This window comes from Malania oleifera, chromosome 8, assembly GCF_029873635.1.
Source record: "Malania oleifera isolate guangnan ecotype guangnan chromosome 8, ASM2987363v1, whole genome shotgun sequence".
In the NCBI taxonomy this organism is placed as follows: domain Eukaryota; kingdom Viridiplantae; phylum Streptophyta; class Magnoliopsida; order Santalales; family Ximeniaceae; genus Malania; species Malania oleifera.
The window spans coordinates 99,853,327-99,872,749 of NC_080424.1; the positions used below are offsets into that span (position 1 = coordinate 99,853,327).

The 19,423-nt window shown below is 36.5% G+C and overlaps 2 protein-coding genes across 2 annotated transcripts; both read left to right on the plus strand.

Annotated features, from left to right (window-relative positions):
• Window positions 1-2,436: 2,436 nt before the first annotated feature.
• LOC131163120 (uncharacterized) lies at window positions 2,437-14,079 on the plus strand. The gene is made up of 7 exons (XM_058119857.1): window positions 2,437-2,644; window positions 3,818-5,797; window positions 5,904-5,958; window positions 7,062-7,210; window positions 8,005-8,091; window positions 8,287-8,415; window positions 13,499-14,079. Exons 1-7 carry the CDS (start codon window positions 2,570-2,572, stop codon window positions 13,586-13,588), a joined length of 2,565 nt encoding a protein of 854 aa, XP_057975840.1. The 5' UTR covers window positions 2,437-2,569; the 3' UTR covers window positions 13,589-14,079.
• A 532-nt stretch (window positions 14,080-14,611) lies between these two features.
• LOC131162858 (receptor-like protein 30) lies at window positions 14,612-19,182 on the plus strand. Its single transcript, XM_058119462.1, is given in 6 exon segments — window positions 14,612-14,657; window positions 16,019-16,434; window positions 16,436-16,680; window positions 16,682-16,912; window positions 16,914-17,038; window positions 19,121-19,182. Coding segments are annotated over 6 exon segments (1,125 nt in total).
• The last annotated feature ends 241 nt before the right edge of the window (window positions 19,183-19,423 follow it).

Sequence of the window (19,423 nt, forward strand, 5' to 3'; positions counted from 1 at the left end):
TGTTATAATTTATTCTCCTTACTTGGCTTACTGAGAGTCTCGCTAGAATCCCAAATCCTACGCCCTTGGCGCCCGAAATTCAACTCCTGCAATTTGCATTTTTTCCAGATTAATTAATCTATTTCTCTAAAATAATACTCATCTAGCCTTCCCTAAACTCCATATACCTCAAATTAATATTTAAACTATTATTTAACACTCCCATTTAATTTTCTGAATTTTGCCTGTGGGTCCCAAAATTACACCCGCAGCGCTCACCCGGATCCTAAATTTCAGAAATCCTACTTCAGCCCCAGATGCTCAATATTTTAACATTTATAAATTAATATTAATTAATTAAAAATAAGCCCCTTAATAACCTCCGTATCCCAAATTTGAGATTTTGGCTCGACACCCTCACGAGAATTCCGTCACATATTTATATTTCAATATCAGTATTCTTAACACAATTCATCATGCAAATGATATTTTCTCAGTTTATAATTCATCTCATCTCATACTATCATATACATATCTTATTTCACAATTACTCAATATTTCTCAAAACACATTTCCATATTTCATCTTTCTTCATTTTCTCAGATAATACATTTCTTGCACATTTCATTTTTATCATTTTCCCACATTTCAATTCTCATATTAAAACACATTTTAGTATCACATATTTCACAGGGTAAATCATCTAATTCAGTTTAAACATTTCTCAATATAAATCATATGCCACACAAATTTCATCTGATATTTATATCATAATAAATTTCAGGTAAAATAACATACGCCATTTTCACATATTTTTCAACCCATAATTTTCATAAAAAGATTGTTATAATTTATTCCCTTTACCTGGCTTACTGAGAATCTCGCTAGAATCCCAAATCCTACGCCCCTGGCGCCCGAAATTCAACTCCTGTAATTTATATTTTCCTAAGATTAATTAATCTATTTTTCCAAAATAATACTCATCTAACCTTTCTTAGGCTCCATATACCTCAAATTAATATTTAAACTATTATTTAACACCCTTATTTAATTTTCTGAATTTTACCTGTGGGTCCCAAAATTAAACTCGCGGCGCTCATCCGGGCCCTAAATTCCAGAAATCCCACTTCAGCCCCAGATGCTCAATATTTTAACATTTCTAAATTAATGCTAATTAATTAAAAATAAGCTTCTTAATAACCCCCGTATCCCAAATTTGGAGTTTTGGCCCGACACTCCCACGAGAATTTCGTCTCACTAGACTCGTAGAGAATCATCCCTAGATTCTCGTGGTGGTGTCCGTTCTTCAATTGGACTTATAATTTGCAAGAAATTAAAGAAAAATGAGAAAATGACTTATCCTAGGGAATACGCCTACGCTACTCCTACCATCGATCTGCTCTGGTAGAAATGACGGTAGCGGAGAATGGAGTCCAATGGTATCTTCGGATTTTCAATCAGGCGAAAATCCGCCACAAAATCGAGGAGAGAGGGAGAGAGAATGAGTGGAGAGAGAGAGTTCAGAGCTGCGCAGGAGGGAAGAAAAAGAAAAGAAAAGAAGAAGAAGAAGAAGAAGAAGAAGAAGAAAAGAAGAAAAAGCCTGAAGCTTCTAGGCTTCAAAATGATAATAATAATAATAATAATAATAAAAATAAATTTTAATTATTTTTTCTTTTTCTTTTTTTTCTTTTTTAATCCAATTAATTAATTATAACCCTTTTTGGGGTTATTACAAATATATTTTCATTTACATAAACAATTATCTTACATAATATGTTAATACCTCAATACCTCAACATGAAATGAAATTAATGTACAAAATAAAAGTAAAAATTGAAAATTAATTAAATCATGAATTAGTTGACACTGTTGTTATTGACCTTTGCAAGAAAATAATTCTAAGAATAAATTTCCAACAAATTCACGTAACACTAGAAGGTGGTAAAGAAGGATGGAGGATAAAGGAAGAAGAATGAACTAAAAGAAGGAGAAAGGATGAGTGAAAGTTTTTTTTTGGGGGGGGGGGGGGGGGCGCAAAGGGGGAGGGGGTAACTAAGTGCACGAGTTGCATGGTTTGGTACGTGAATGGGTTCGGTAAGCACATGTCAAAATTGACTTTTGGAAAGTCAGTTTTGCAACTTTTCATGTAACAAACATGCATACATGTGAGGGGAGACTTTTGAAAAGTCGATTTGGTTATTTAATATATATATATTTTTCGATTTTCCATGCTCTGTTCGTGGTGTCTTGTCTGTTGTAGGTGATGACGTAAAGATCTCTCTCTTTTCAATATTATTTTTTTATTTCCATGTCTTGCATAAGTTATTTATTTATTTATTTTAATTTCAAACCGACTTTTCAAAAGAGAATTATATTTCGTTTTTTTTTTTTTTTACTTTTTTTTTTCTTAATAATTTTGTAAAAAACTCTCCTTCCTCACCCGCCCAAATTGTAGGGATTTTCTCTTTCTGCCCCCCAACCCCTTCTTTATTACGCCATCGCTTCGAAGGTTTTGGGTTTACACGTCTCGCTCCTGAAGAAGCAGAGATATTCCAGAAACAAAAACGATCCTATTCTCTTGGAAACGCAGATGGGAGCGCTCGCTTCTCCCATCCCTTCTCCTTGGATCCCTGAAGACGATCTCCTCCTAAAAAACGCCGTCGAGGTAACTCTGTCTATGCCTCTTTCTTTAGCCTGATGATCGTTTTTCTTTTTTTAAAAATAATTGCTTTTTTTTCCATAGTTGAATGTGTCAAGGACTCTGTACCTGCGGCTCAAGGTGCCTCGTACTATGCGTTTCAGTTTCTTAGAATCAATGGAACTGTTTCTCTCTTTTTTTCTTTAATTTTATTTTTGGTGGTGTTTTTGAACGCCCTTTTAATTTTCTTGCATTTTGGCTTCTCAATTAGCTATCGGATACGCGTATGAATATGCTTTATTTAAGTTTATGAAGTTAATGAAGTGTTCGTATTTTTACTTTTGCATGTTTTATTTCTGACAAAAATGATAGAATGATAATAATTATAATTGAAACTTGAAATTTATATTGAAATATTTTAGAATGTTAAAAAAACAAGAGAAAGGAATTATAGGTAGTTATGGATTAGTTACTAGTTACTAGTTAGTTATGGTATGCTTACTGTTTTCCTGTATGCTTATTTCTCTTTGATCAATATTTATATAGGATTGTTTTAAAATCTTAGTGCTGAAAAATGATAATGAAAAGCTAATGAAAAATTTTCATAGTTGACATATTTAGTGACATATTTGGGAATAAATCTGGTAGGGGGAGTCTGTCGGAGTGTTGTGCTTATAAATGCATCATGTTACTGGATTTTAATAGAAAATGTCTCCTTACATATATGTTTCCTTGTGTTTATGTATAAATGCTTGGGTAAAACTGAACCATAAATAGCAGGTTCTTTCTTATGATTTGTATCGAATGACACATAAATAATCCTTGTGTTCAGTCAGAATCATGCATGGTCCGCATAGGGTGTTATGGGTTTTGAGACCAGAAATTAGGGCAATGGACATGTTATGCATATTTGATTCTGTATCATCTGTAATGGGAGTACATATTCGTTTATGTTCAATTTTGAAACCATGGTGTGTGAATCCTCTCCAAATAAAAATGGTTAATACTTTTATGCCACAGGGTTCATTCAGTTTTCCAAAATTTCTTAAGAAGATTGCTAGAAAATAGCAGCAGATGGCCTTCCCCTCCTTTCACTGTTATTACAATAATGAAATAAGTTGGCAGCTTGGCTATTTTAAGTAGGTATTATATTTATAGTTTTGGCATCCCTTTTTGATTTGATTCTCTCTTTGTTCTCAGGCTGGTGCTTCCTTGGAGTCACTTGCTAAAGGTGCAGTGCAATTTTCTCGAAGATTTATGGTTCGAGAACTGCAAGATCGGTGGTATTCTCTCCTTTATGATCCTGTTGTTTCTGGCGAAGCTTCTGCTCGCATGATTGAGTTTGATCATTCTGCTTCAAATCTTCCATCACAATCTCATAGATTTAGAAATATAATTAGCAACAAATGTGTTTCTGGGAAGAGAAAAGTTGAAACAGTCCGCAAATGTTATTATGCCATGCGCAAAAGAATCTGCAGTGAGCCGCTTAACTCTATGGATTTGAGTTTACTTCTTCCACCTTCAAATGATAATTGTTTTGGAAATGGAGATGAGCCTTTTGCAAATTACATGGTTGGAGATCATTTCTCGAATAATTTTATGTTTGAGGAATCAAATATGAATATAACGGGTCATGATTTCCCCCAAACTGGGATGGATGGTGCTGCTGATGATGGCATTGGTGGAACTTCAAATGCATTTCATACAGGTTCACATGAAGAGGATTTCCCAGGTAATTTCTCTGGGATGGAGGAATTTTGTCAACCAAATGAATTGCCTGTGCACAACCTGTTTGAAACTGATGATTTAGAGGCAAAGCCTGCTTTGGCTTTTGATCATATTAATACAAATCCTGGTAATATTTGTCCCGAATTTGAAGGAAGTCAAGTATGCAATTCACCAATTTCAGATAGCGATATGCCATATGACAACTTGGGGTATTCATCGCCACTCCATGAGATGCCTCTTTGGAGAACAATTGAGGGTATTGCAGCACCAACCATGCCAATTGATGATAACCTTAGAGAAAAAGATCAGCTCACAGGGGATACATTTGCCCTCCCCGATGATGATGATACTAAAAATGCAAGTATATCACCATATGATGTCCATTCAGTTTCCAAGGTGGAAAACCAAATACCATGTGATGAGTTGAAATCAGATGCTAGCCCAGAGGGTTACTTAGCAGAACTCTCCAATTCTCTTATGGACTTCTCAAATGAGGAGGAACTTCTGCTTATGGATAATGGAAAATATGTAATTGGTAAGTCTTTTTATGATGGTTTGAGCTCACTCTTATCGAGTCCTCACAATGTTAATAAGGAACACATTCTCAGTGTAGCTGAACCCGAAGCCTCAGTAGCTCTCGATGCACCTCTCATGATACCGAGTGCTACATGTTGTGGAGTGTCAGCAGAGGATGTTGAATCTCATGGTGGTGATGGAGATGTAGTTTGCAACTCAGAGGCTCAAGTGTTATCATCTGCATCGGTGGTAGTTCCTGAATTTCCTGAACGGCGTGATGGTGTTATATTCTGTTCATTTAACACAGAGGACCCAAATATTCCATGCAATGGTGATATTTTTATACCCAATGAGGTCCCTTCAACATCTCTTTCCCCTATAATCCTGCGAAGTTTTCCAGAGGCTCACAATCCAACTTCCTCATCTCTCAAGGTTGCTCAAATGCCTAGTGAGAGAGGTCCAATCTTACAGAAAATCCCTGGACGGTCAAATGCATCTTCTCAGATGATAGGATCAAGGATGTTACCTGAAATGTGTCAAAATCGTCAAGTTGGTGATTCTAGGGATGCAGGTATCACATGTGGAGATCCAAGTCAGATCAATTCAGAAAATGTATTTAGTAATGCTTTTACACCTGGAAAGCTTAAGGCAGAGTCTGTGGGAGCTCATTTGGAACAGCATCGTAGTTGTAATGCTGCTGATTCTTTTCTAGATAAGGGTTGTGATAACTATCGAAGTTGTCCCCAGACATATGCTGGCTGCAGTAAAGTAGATGCTCAGGATATAACTCAAAATAATCAGGTATCACATGCAGAACTAGACTCTATAGATGGGGCCGTCCCGCAAATTTTAGCAAGCACTATAACATCAGATCAAGAAGAATTGCCTTCTGAGAGTGATGATGATATACCTTATGTTTCTGATATTGAAGCAATGGTAATTCTTAATATATTACCTTGTTAATTTGATATAGTGATTGTATTATTATTATTTTTTGATTCATTTGCCACAGCTTCAAATTCCTTGATTTTTTTTTTCTCAGATTCTTGATATGGATTTGGGTCCTGATGACCAGGATTTATGTTCCATTAGGAAAGGTAATAACCTGTTCTGTTTGAATTGAAATATAGCATAATTGATTGCCGGAGTGATTTGATAATTTTTCCAGAATTACTAACACTATGCTTTGTGCTCATTTTTAATGGTGTTGATATGGAATGATGCTGAGCCAACTCTACCTACCTAGAAGGCTAGAATGTGGATTGGTGATTTGTGGAATGGGAACGGATTGATGTATGGCACATGCTTAAAAATGGGGAACTGTAGGTGTATACATATGTAGATATATTGGTGGAAATGTGTAATGGCACTTGAATATTTTGGAAAGGATCTTGAGGTGTTTCTAAATCTAATAGGGATTTTCTTTTGTGAAATATATTAATAATGACTGAAACTAGAATCATAACATGATAATTATCAAATTTAAAAAAAATATTGAACTAGAGTTTTGGATTGCTAGATTTAATTTTTTGAAAAAAAATGTATCATGCTTCAGAACTGTAATACCAGTTCTTAGTTCACTAGTGTGTTGGCTTTTTCTAGTAACTCTGTGGCAAACTTTATTTTCGATTTTGTCTTAGCTTTATGGGAACTTATGGATTGGGCATTTTGGTATTAGTAACATTTATTGTGATTTGAATTATGCTTCCTTCTTAAGGCATTAAATTTCGTGTCTGCACTTCTTTGTGTTTGTTTTGTTACTGAGTGAGGAGGTTGGAATTTAGAGTATTGAATTTTATTCAGAGTCCACAACTCTAGTGTATTGCTTTGCTTGCTTGTATATGATGAATTGGTCTTTTCTACATTCTGGTCTAACTTCTTTAAAAAATTATTAACTTGTGGAATTACTATTGTATGCATTGTGTTGTACAATTTTACCCTTTTTTTGGTTTTGGGGGGGGGGGGGTTGTTCTTGATCAACAATTGTCTAAGTTGTACATGCGTTACTCCTTTTTAAGTTTTTGCTGTGTTCATTTGTTTGTTTAATATTTGATTTTAGTTTTCTTTTCATTTGAATTATGTGTATCTTCATTGTGCAGCAATTGAGGCAAAACACAGTTCTTATGCAAGTAACTCTATGCATTTTATCTTCCATACATAATGTGTAATTTTAAGTTGGATTATTGATGTCCATTTACAGCCTTGAGACACCAGCCTGAAGAAATCCAGAGAACACTCATAAGGCTGGAGCAGGGTGGCCATTCTTATATGCGAAGAGCCATTGCATCACATGGTGCATTTGCTGTTTTGTATGGCCGTCATTCAAAGCATTATATTAAGAAACCAGAGGTATTTTGACCCAAATGACTTTATTGTATCCTTTAATGCACTCTCTCCAATCAGGGTTTATATAATATTAAGCCCAGAACTCACAAATTATAAAATACGGTTTTTGTTTTTTTTTTTTATTTGTTTTATTTTTTCCACGCAGGTCGCCGGGGGATAGGGGGGGGGGGAGGGTGGTTGTGCAGGGGTAGCAGTGCATTTTAGTTGGTGAAAAAAAGATGACATGGTAGAACATGAAGTTTATGAGGTCTGGGGTGTCTAGCATGATAAGCCTTAATAACAGTTTAGTACTGCCATTAGAAAACAAAGTGAAAATCACATTTAGAAAATAAGTCGCATACAACTTGAAGAAAAAAAAAGAGAATAAGATATGCCTTTTCGATTTATTAAGAAAGCAAAATTTTATTTATTTATTTTTTCTGGGCACACAAAATTCAATGTGCTAAGAAAAGCACAAAAGTTACAGAATGATAATAACTAATGAGAAACTTGAGTAAAATTAGGGAGAGAAGGAGAAAATATGTTGGATCAACAGGAACAAAATTCAATGTGTTAAGAAAAGAACAAAAGTTACAGAATGATAATAACTAATGAGAAACTTGAGAGAGGGAGGGAGAGAATATGTTGGATCAACAGGTAAAGTAATGGGTAGCTGTTGTGAGTAGGTGAGGTGGCTTTACCCTTGAGCAGTAGCCTTCAGCCTCCCAGCAAGAGATATGTGTTGGCATAGTTTATCATTTTTCCTTGCTTGACTAGTGACTTGTTCTGAATGAAAGAAATATCATTTGAATGTTTAGGTTTTAATTGGGAGAGCAACAGAGGATGTTAGCGTCGATATTGACTTGAGAGGAGAGGGGCGTGCAAATAAAATATCTCGACGGCAGGTGAATTTATTTTAACTATTTCTATTGTTTATTCAAGTTAGCGTAGTTTTGTTTGTTGCGCCTATTTTTATTGAGGGTGTTCTGCAGCTCCCTAAAACATCTTTTTGGTTTAGCATCACATTATTTAGCATTTTACTAAAGGTTTATATTTGCTTTATTTTGGTGCCATTAATTTCCCCCCCCCCTTCTGATTAGGCAACCATAACAATGGACAAAGGTGGATCTTTCTATTTGACAAATCTCGGAAAATGTTCAATTTTAGTTAATGACAAGGAAGTACCCCCCGGACAAAGTCTGAGCCTTAATTCTAATTGTTTGGTTGAGGTATGAGTTATCTTTATTTCCTGAGATGGCTGCTATTCTTTGTTGTAGATTTCACTAGATTTCTTGGATGTTAATGGGTGCAAATTATGATGTCTCTTCTAATAGTCTGCTCTAATTTTTGTTTTTGTCACCAATTGAGTTATGAGTGCTTTAGTGTTTGAGACACAAGTTTTCTCTTTACATTTAAGCTACGAACTATAATATGTTGGATTAACCAGAAGTGTTATCTTTCAACACTAAGGGTAGCTTGTGTGTTCAGCAACCCCTTGATATATAGAATTTTAGAAACGAGTTCTTGGTTATTTATATGTTTGTAAATCTACCATATTGACTGGATGTCTTTTGTTTAACTGTATGTGGAAATTCATTTTGCAGATCTCCCTGTGATTATTTCCTTTTAACAAGTATAGAATGGGGGATGGTTCTTGGGTAACTACGTTTGAATTTGGGATGATTTATGTTTAGGGGAGTGTTAACACCCTATCGTGTCTAGGGTCAATTTAGCCAAAATTTGGAATTAATTCTTAGCCCATTGAGCAAATCGAGGGAACCAAGAGCAATTAAATATAATACTCCTATCTCTTTTTGGGTTTTAGAAAGCGTATTTGGGAGTTCTTGAGAGATTCAAATCTCGATTTTGCATTTTGAAGCCCTTACTCACACTTATCAAAATAGGAGGATATCCTTGATTTGGATATCCTTTCTTTATTAAGAATGGGGGGAAAGTGTCCAAACACCCTTTTAGGACAATGAAAGAGAATTCCTTGAACTTTAGAAGTGTTTCATAAGTGGCTATAGGGCAAAACCCTAGCCTTCAAAACTTTATAGAAAGGAAGACATGCACGTTGGAGAGAAGAGAGGCATACATTCAACGAGAAAGGGAGGTGCACATTCAAGAGTGGAGGAAGAAGAAGAGGAATATAGTTTGCTTTCTCTTGTTTCTTCTTAGTATTGTTGGCTTTTTTTGGTTCTTCTAATCCTTGGAAGAAAAATACAAGGTATGGGTCTTAATCATTGTCTTATGTTCTTAATATTTTCCACGATATTGTGAACTATAGAGGAGAGAAAGAAAAGGAGAGAGGAGGGACGATTAAACTTGAGGCTAGTGATGATGGAAAACAGACTACGACGAGGAGGTAGATGACAGTTATGGCAGGCCACAGTGGCGGCAACTAATAGTGGTGACAGATGGCTTATATGGTCGTGTTTGCATGGTAGGTGTGGGGAAACATGGGACTTCTGGATGTTTTCCAACGACATGGAGGGTCGGCAGTGACGGCATGGTGGACCAGAGGTGGGCCAGCTGCGATTGACGGACGGAGGAGGTTGGTGGCGGCGCTGCATGCATTACGAGCCTAGCTTCTTCAAGGCATTATGCTTGCATGCGATCGCTTGTCTCGTGCGTTGGAGATGGGTTTTCATCATGTAAATGCTAGTGTAGGCTTATTTTATACTAGTTGTTTCTCTATATGCCAAATAAGGCAGTATGACTCCTCAATCACTTCGATGTTTTCTAGTGCCAGGATGAGAATTGCATATAAAGCTCTTTAGGGTAGGGTGAGTGTTCATCAATCTTGTAAAACACACTAGCTATTGTTAATGTGTTTAGTCTACTTGCCTCCCTCGCTAAACACACAATGTTAATGGAGGTGTTGTTAATGAATTGCGTTGCTTCAATGTTTACTGATTGCTTGCCACTGCTTTCATAATTGCTTACTGCTTCCGTTGATATTTGATTGAATGCTAATGAAAGTGTTTCGTGGATGAATTGTGGAAAACGATAGGTTGGCTAGTTAAGCAAGAGCACGTTCTTTTCACAAAGGTGCGAAAATAGTTGGTCTGTGACACTTGGTATTATAGCTTGGTTAATTGCTACGTGAATTCAGTTACCTTCGTTGTGGGATTGGAAAAGCTTTGTTAAGTGAGCATGGTACCAACCAATGCTGAGAGAATTAGCGTGCTGGAAGCATAAGCTGAGACAACAACCAATAATGTGGCCGTAGAGGTGGTCCAACTGAGGGAACTTGTTGATGAAGTGACAGGATCACAACAGCATCAAGCAAGTTTGATAGGTAAAATGTCAGAGGACTTTCACCACATTGTGGAAACTTTGCAGTCTCGAATGGCTGATCTGGATGCGAAGATGAATCTGATGGTTCTTGTTATGGAAAACTCCAATACTCCGGGAGTTAGCAAGACCAAGGTACCAGGACCCACGATGTATGGGGGTGCCTGTGATGCCACAAAGTTGAAGAACTTCTTGTTTGATATGGAGCAGTACTTTTGCGCTGTGAGGACGACCTCAGAATAGGTGAAAGTGGATACTGCGACCATGTACTTGGTTGGTGACGCCATATTGTGGTGGTGTACCAAGTACATTGAAATTGAAAATGGAAGCTGTGTTGTGGATTGTTGGGCAGATTTGAAGAGAACGCTCAAGGTCCAATTCTTTCCTAAGAACGTTGAGTACAATGCTAGGAAAAAGCTGAGAGACCTTGAGCATACTGGGTCAGTTAGGGAATACGTGAAAATTTTTTGCTTTGATGTTGGATATTAGGGACAAGTCGAAGAAGGACAAGCTGTTCTATTTTCTTAAGGGGTTGAAGCCATGGGCAAGAACTAAACTTCATAGGCAAAGAGTTCAAGACTTGTCTATCGCACAAGTTGTTGCGGAAAGCTTGATTGACTATGCTAGTGGTAATACTGCTTCGTCCAAAGAGTTTGGTGGAGGGGGAAATAGCGGAAAGTCTTTCAAGAATGGAAAACCCAAGAGTGGGAGAGCAAACTATAAAACATCAATTTCTAAGGAAGCTTCATCGTCTCGAGGGTTCAACACATCCAAGGGAAAGGGGAAAATTTCATGCTACTTGTGTGGAGGCCCTCATAGAGTTATGGAGTGCCCACACAAGGGATCCTTTAATGCCCAAATTTCCCATTGTATTCTATATTATTCCTGGGGATACGTACTCCACAAACCATAATCATAGGCTCCTCTGAATCTTTGCCTTCACAACCCATATCCCTAGAAACACTCCTTGTATCAATTTAGGTCCCGGCAAGCGTAAAACTCCAATCATTGGTTTTTATCTCAAGAAGAAAACTCCCATTATTGTTCCTTTGAATAGCCTTTTTCACATGCATTAGTTGATGAAGGCATGAAGCCTTTGCCATTTTTGCAGATCCCAAACCTGAGTGCAATGCCCTCATTTGAGTAGTTGACTTATAAGACTTTGTTGAAAGAGCCTTACTATTAGTACATTATCAAACATCAGTCTTTCCCACCTGTTGTCTTTGAGCAGTCATACTAAACAAATAGCAGTCATACATGACTATGACTAGATCTCTGGCCCTCATAAGCATGTCACTTCTTTGCGTTAAGATGTAAGGGCCCCTTTCTCTTTGTATTGACTTCATCAGTCTTTCTGTTGTTACTGGAGAAGAAGGCCCCTGATTTAATAGAGCCTGATTTTCTCTAACCCCACCAAGTGGGACTTCAAGCTTGGTGGTGGTAGTGGTTGTAGAGCCACATATCACCCTACCCCATCAACTTTAATGTTTTTCTTTTGAACTTGATTAATCACTGAAGATTTCCCTCCAGTGTGGTTATTAGAAATCAAAGCCATGGCAGTGGAAGGATGAGAGAGAGAGAGAGAGAGACATGATCTAAAACAATTATTTTGTTAGGCATAGGATGTGTCAGCTCTTGAGCTAGAGGCAGTCCAAGCATCTGCATCTTCCAGTACCCGATATTCGAAAAATCTCTGAAACATGATGCTTCATGATTCCTTTGAGCATGAACAATCTGCAAGCTGTGTAGGAAGAGCTTCCCGACAAACCTGCCAACCTAGATTCCTAGTCTAGGGAGCAGCAGCAATATACCAAATATCATTCCAGAGTGGGCTAAATCTATTCAGAGACCAAGAAGCTGATAGGATGCCCTTTGCCTGAGTTAGAAGCTGATTTGCCACTTGATAGCCACTATTTAAAGAAGAAACGCCATTTGGATTCCTTGCCAAAAATGCTTGTTATTACTAAGTAAAAAAGATCTTTATGATTGTGTCTGCTTCACTAGGAAGAAGATTTCTCCTAATTAAATCTTCTTCCGCTAGTGAGTGAGAGATCACCATCTAACAGGCTCAGATCTTCACATCAGAGGAATGACATTTTTAATAAATTTGATTATGGTTTTAGAATTTATAGCTTTCAAGTGTAAGGTCCAATATTATACACGAGGGGCTGCAAGTAAGAAGCTGTTACAGGAAAATTCATTCCTTAAATTCTTCTCTTTTTCCATGTCTTTCAAATAGTTTCTTAGAGAAAGGTCAGGTGATTTGTTGCATCTTTGACTCTGTTGCTTGGTATATTTAATTATGATAATTAATGGGGGCAATATCACATTTATGATTGTGTTCCACACACCTCAAACCCACTTTCAATATCCTTCTGTTCTAATACAGTGGTGTCTAATACTACTAGAGCAAACAGCTTTTCCGTTCTTTTTTATGGAGTAGCTAGCCATTATGATTCTGGCCTGCTTGATCTTGTGACGGCAGTGCTATATTTTGATCAACTAGGGATGCATGAATTACTTCCTTTTCCATTTAACAAAATTGGTTTTATCCCTGGCATAAATAGAACAAAACCGTCTATCAATATTCTTTCACCCTTTTTGTACTTACCTTATCACGGCATGATCCTCCTTTGCTTGTCAGTCCCTATATAACCTTTTTGAGTATTCATTAAAATTTGCATTTTAAATAAAAAATAAAATCTTATCGAGTTGGAGATGCATAGAATTTCTTTTGCTGTAAGTGATGTTAAACCTTTAGCTAATCTTAGAGCTACTTTTCACACACTAGTGATTTGATTCCATGATGTTTTTCTGTTGGCATTTAAGAGTAAAATGTTCAGGAGTCATGTTGAGGATGTTGTAAATGAGTTATTTGTACTTAATGGTGATCTATTACTGGATTGCATTTGATATTTTAACTCCTTAAAAATGAAAACTTTTCTCTTGTATATATGACAATTTGTTCTGTGTTTTATCCCCTACTTTTTTCGACTGCCAATGGTGAATTTGCAGATACGGGGAATGCCGTTCATATTTGAGACAAATCAAACTTGTGTAAGGCAATATTTGGATAAAATCACCAAAGAACAAGCTCAAACATGATGATTCTCCATGTTTTCCCTTTAAATCATTCGATTCTCTACGACAGCAGCAAGGGCCTGACTGATCAGTAAGCCTCAGTGATACAACATTGTCGAACCCAGTAACAAGTAGCTTCAGTGGTTGCAGGCTGATCAGTAAGCCTCAGCGATACAACATTGTCGAACCCAGGAAATAGCTTCAGCGGTTGCAGGTTTTTCAAGGTTTAGAGCTTTCAAGATTTGGTTTGATATCAGAAGGTGCATTTTGTTTTTTTTAGAAAGCACCTTCTGGGTTCCTTAATCTCTTGTATTTATTTACCTGAGTAGAGCGTGGATGAATGTGGGTTCACCCTCCACAACACCCCCCCCCCCCCCTCCAAAAAAAAAAAAACAAAAAAAAAGAAAAGTGAATGAATGTCTCCTAGTTTTAGGCTTCAAATTGTATGATACAACATTTTCTTGTCTCTGTTTTTTGTTCTTTTTTCCCAATTGAATATCAGTGAAATTACGCAAGTTCCCACGGTGGTTCAACACAAAAAAGGAGGTTCTCGGAGTTACTGTCTTGTTTTTCAAATTTAGAGCAGATATTTATAATTTTTCCTTGCATATTTTGCGGGAGAAGACAAGAAATTGGATGAAAATTGTAATTTGAGGTTTTAAGGATCTATTTAGTTATTTAAAAAAAATAATTTATTTATATTTTTGTTTTCTATGTTCTTTGTAGTTAACAAAATTTCACATTATTTTTAAATTTTTATAAGTTTGTATAAGAACTTTAGAAGAGATAAGTTCTTTTCTAAATTCTTCATAGAAAATTTAAAAGACATTTTTTTTATTATCTTTTTTGAAAACTTTAAAGTAAAAAAAAGAAATACTTTTTTACAAGTAAAAGAATGATTAATTGAGAGGAATTGCTCCCACTATATGGTGCGGTGGAAAGACAAGCAAGTAAAGAGTATCGGAGATTCAATTTTAGGTAGATAAACTCGTGGAGTTAGTGATATTTGTGGATGGTGAGAGTTTATTCTGTTAGCTAGCGGAAATTATGGATGGTGAAAGTTCGCTCTATGAGCCAACAGACATCGTAGATGGTGAGAGTCTTTTGTGAATTAGCGAGGACCGTGGATGGTAATGAAGATGTGTCTCGAGGGTCGGGTTGGCCGAATATCCAATTGATGCACAGAAATCGTGTTCGCATCCGGACTTTACCTTGATCAGTGAGATTTGGGGGTGGAGGACGCTATAGGTTTGGTGTCGCACCAGGAATTCAAAGGACTCGTTGGTGGTTGGAGTTCTTATGTAATCAAAAAATTGAGATGAATTAATTAATATTTGAAAAGTGATCACATAAATATAAATAACTCTTCTGCAGTTTTCACTGTCACACGAGCCTATTGAATTTTAAAGGTTAATATAATTTGATTTGCCCCTACGTACTCGTCAACCTCATTTCCGTCCCTCTCCCCAGTCGAGGCATCCACCACCACCACCATCGACCACCTTGAAACAATACGCTATTAAACGGCAAATGACCCTAAAACGGAAGGGCACCACCCCAAGCTTTCCTTCCATGTCTTGTCATATACTTGTCACCCTAGCATTACTATCGTACCAAGTCATTATCGGATCAAGGCCCTGAAAGATTTGAAAAAAGGGCTGGACCCTGAGTCCTAGGGCTGACTCTTCCTTTAGGCGGCTGAGGTGCTCGCCTAGGGACTTCCAAATTTTTTTTAATATAATAATAAATTTTTGGAGCCCTAATTTTTTTTAATTAAATAATATTAACATTATTTATTATGCTTTCTTTCCATATATTGACTTTCCAACTAACAAATAAATGAAATTATATTTTAAAATATAAAATAAATATAATTTAATTCTTTTTTTTTTCTTCAAGTTTTATTGACTTCTCAACTAACAATTTTATTATGTTTCTTACTATCTATTACTCTCATCTCTTTTTCTTAGTCTCTCTAAAAAAATCTTTTCATCTCTCATTCTCTCACTCTCATCTCTTAGTCTCTCTATAATTTTTGCTCTAACTCTTGTGTTCATTATTTTCAAGCCTCTGATTCTTTGTAATTTTCATCAATCATAATTTTGATTTCAATATTTGTGCATTATTTTTTAATTATTTTCACTCTAATTTTTTTTTTTTAGATTTTTAAAGTTTTGAGGTTAGAGCGTTGTATCCGGTAAGAATCTGATATCTTTCAAGTCTTGTTCATTGGTCGATTTGTAATAATAAGAATAATAATCAAATTATATTATTTTAATCTATTATTTTTATAAATTTATTAAATTTATTTTTATTTATTTATATAATTTATCAATTTATAGTTAGCGTTAATTTTAAAATTTAATTATGTTGTGTAGAAAATATAAATTCGGATATGAATAACGAAGAAAGAGAAAAAAAATATTAAAGTTCTTGACTAAAACATTCGCTTAGGGCTGAGAAGAGCCAGGATCCATTCGCCCGGATCTTGCCTGGCCTCGTGGAACTTTTCCGTGGACCCATGCGACTGCGCCTTCTCCGACCGGTTCACCTGCGCCATAAGGTGCGACCGCCTCGTCTCCGGCTCACCCCGAGTCACCGAGATTTCTTTCGACCAGGCGGGTTACACCGGTTCTCTCTCCTCCGCCACGTGGTCCCTCCCTTACCTTCAGACTCTCGAACTCTCCGGTTACTCGCTCTCAAACCTGACTCGCCTCCGCCGACTCGGTCTTTCACGTAACTCGTTTTCCGGCGAGATACCCGCCTCGATCGGGTCTCTCTCCAGCCTAGAGGAGTTATGTCTCGACGCCAACAGCTTCCGCGGCCGCATCCCGTACAGCTTCAGTGGCCTAATTCGCTTGAAAAGACTCGGAACTCCAGGAAAACAAGCTCTCCGGCGAGTTTCCCGATCTGGGTTCTCTCAGAAGCCTCTATTTTCTCGACGCCGGTGACAATGAGATCGCCGGGCGAGTGCCGGCGCTTTTTCCGGTGTCGCTTACTGAGCTCTCCTTGCGAAACAACTACTTCGAAGGCAATCTCCCAGAAAATATAGGCGATTTGAGATCTCTGCAGGTGATGGATCTGAGCCACAATAGACTGACCGGTTTTATATCGTCCGAAACACCTATCTTTGCAGTAGCTCACACTCGCTCACAACAACTTCACGATCTTGCAAGAAGCGGGTAACGAAACGGGTGTCCGGAGCAAGTTGGTAGCTCTGGATCTGAGCCACAACGAGCTAAGGGATTTCTAGCCGGCGTTCATGGCGTCGATGCCGAAGCTGAGGGCTCTGTCGCTGGAGCACAAGAAGTTCACAGGGATGATACCGGTGCAGTATGCCCTAAAAGCTGGCGTCGTTTCATAGGCCGTTGTTGGGCGGGAACTACTTGTTTGGGCCTATACCGGGCCCTTTAATGGGCCTGAAACCGGGGTCTATTAATGTGAGCCTGGTGGACAATTGTTTGTACAACATATGTACTTCTTTAGGGCACTTCAATTCATGTTGCTCAAGCCCAGCAACCCAAAACCAAAAAAAGAAAGGCTAATAGGAAATCGCTATTTCCTTTTTCAGAATCAATTGTTGGTTAAAAATATTGTATGCCCCGAGCATAATTTGGCCTTTCAACGCGGCTCAATGGTCAAAGTAAATGTCTTTCCTCTCTGATAGACTAAATTGGACCAAAGAAAGTGATGCTCTTTTGAGGCATCCAAAAAGGAAAGGTTATCAGATGGCTTAAGAGAGTCAAAATTATCATTCTTTTGTATGCTAATTTCTAAATTAGCAGCCGGTCAGAGAAGTATTTAGCCTGATTGACTAATAAAATGAGAGAATTAATATTAAATGAAAATTATATTGACAACTGAGGTGAATATCATAGTCATCTTCAAAAGGGTCTTCTTATAATTTTCATTCTCTACATTAGCTGACATGGGTTCGAAGATTAGTGTATAGAAAATATTATCCAAGGTTTTGCTGATACGACTAATATAATGGAGTTCATTCCTAATTTATTGTCTCTTCTTTTATTATGTCGTGTTTTAAAATGACGGCTTCGATTTTGTCCTCGATCCCCTTTTCAATTCCTCCATCATCATTTAAGCCTACAAGCAAAAATGAGCCTAAAATTAAATTCAAATTAATGCAAGTTTATTATTCAAAAGAATATAAAATATGAACAACTATGAATTTTATATATATATATATATATAATGATTCTTTTTCTTTCCCTCTCCCTTTGACCCGGTGGACAAAAAAAAAAAAAAGAATAAAACTTGATTACTCTATTAGGATGGGAGGGAAAAAGATATGTTTGGGATGATGGGAATGGAAAGAGAGTGACACATGCCTTAGATAAGGTTTTTTAATTAAAGCAAGTGGATGACTATTTAATATTTTATTTTATTTTATTTTTCATTGATGATTTGTTGGACAAAAGCTTACATATTAAAACTGAGTAGTCTTCGCTCTTGCCAATGCAAAATTTGCAAATTTGTTGTGAAATTTGAGCGTAAGTACAAAAAATTTTACTTTTTGAAGCATATTTTAGAATAATTTTAAACTGTATTTGAGAATACAAATTTTGGACTTTAAATTTGAATTTAGGTAGATTTAAATTAATTTTAAAATAATTTTTTTATATTATATCTTATTCAAATTCAATGCAAATCCAAATCTAAGATTTTTCCGAACATAGAATTAATATTGCATATTTGAAGAGATCTTGAATTTGAATTCGTGTAAGTCTTTTCCATGTTTGGACAAATTTTCAATTTGGGTTTGTGTCGAATTTGAATAATATGTAATATAAAATTATACTAAAACTTGTTAAAATCAATCCAAATCTAAATTTAAGGTTCGAAATCTATGCTTCCAACGAAAGTTTTATGTGAGCTAGCGGACACTGTGGATGGTAATGGAGATATATTTCGGAGGTCGAGTTGGCCGAACGTCTAACTGATGTACGAAAGCTGTATCTGCATTTCAAATTTTACCTGATCAGCGAGACCTAGGAAGAGGACGCTGATCCGTAGGTTTGGTGCCGCACCAGGGGTCCGAAGGATTTATTGGTGGCTGGAGTTCTTATGTAATAAAAAAATAAAAATAAATTAGTTACAGCTTGACGGAATAGCATAAAGTTTGTAGCCAAACAGCTCTCCAAAAATGGGAGGGTTCATGAGAAGACAGCGAGTGGGGAAGTGCGGCAACGCCCGAGATTGTTGTCGTTACACTGGCAGACTGGGTCTGCCACTCAGTCCATCCAAACCCCAAATCTGACTTATCCCCACCAACCCAAATCCCCATATTATATATATATATATATATATATATATATATATACTTCTTTTATTATATAATATTAAATCTTATACTATAAGTTTGTTAGTTGGGACGAGATTTTGGATATTGTAATATTTATTTAGTATTATTGTTAAAAATTTTAAAAAATAAATTTTGAAAATTAAAAATAACGACCTTTTAAGGGTTAATATTTGTAGAAATTTAACAAATTAAAATTTTAATTAAATAAATGTTTATTTTTGTCTTTAAATTCACAGGTAGCTTTCTGGTGGCAGCAAAAGCTGTGTTTCCCATACTAACCTGTCAGTCTGCTTTTTAACATTTTCCTTATTTAGCTCTATGCCCACTCCGCCCCCCATAATGTCGCAGTCCGCAGTCCCTACCCATCATTATCTTCTCTCTCTCTCTCTCTCTTTTAAACACTTTCTACTTCTACTAAAATAAAAAATAAAAAAAAAATTGGTTCAAACTCACAAATGCGTTTGGAGATTGTTAGATTAAAGTATTATACATTATGTCATAACTCAATTGTCGTTGAAAAAAGAGAAATTAGGAATTAC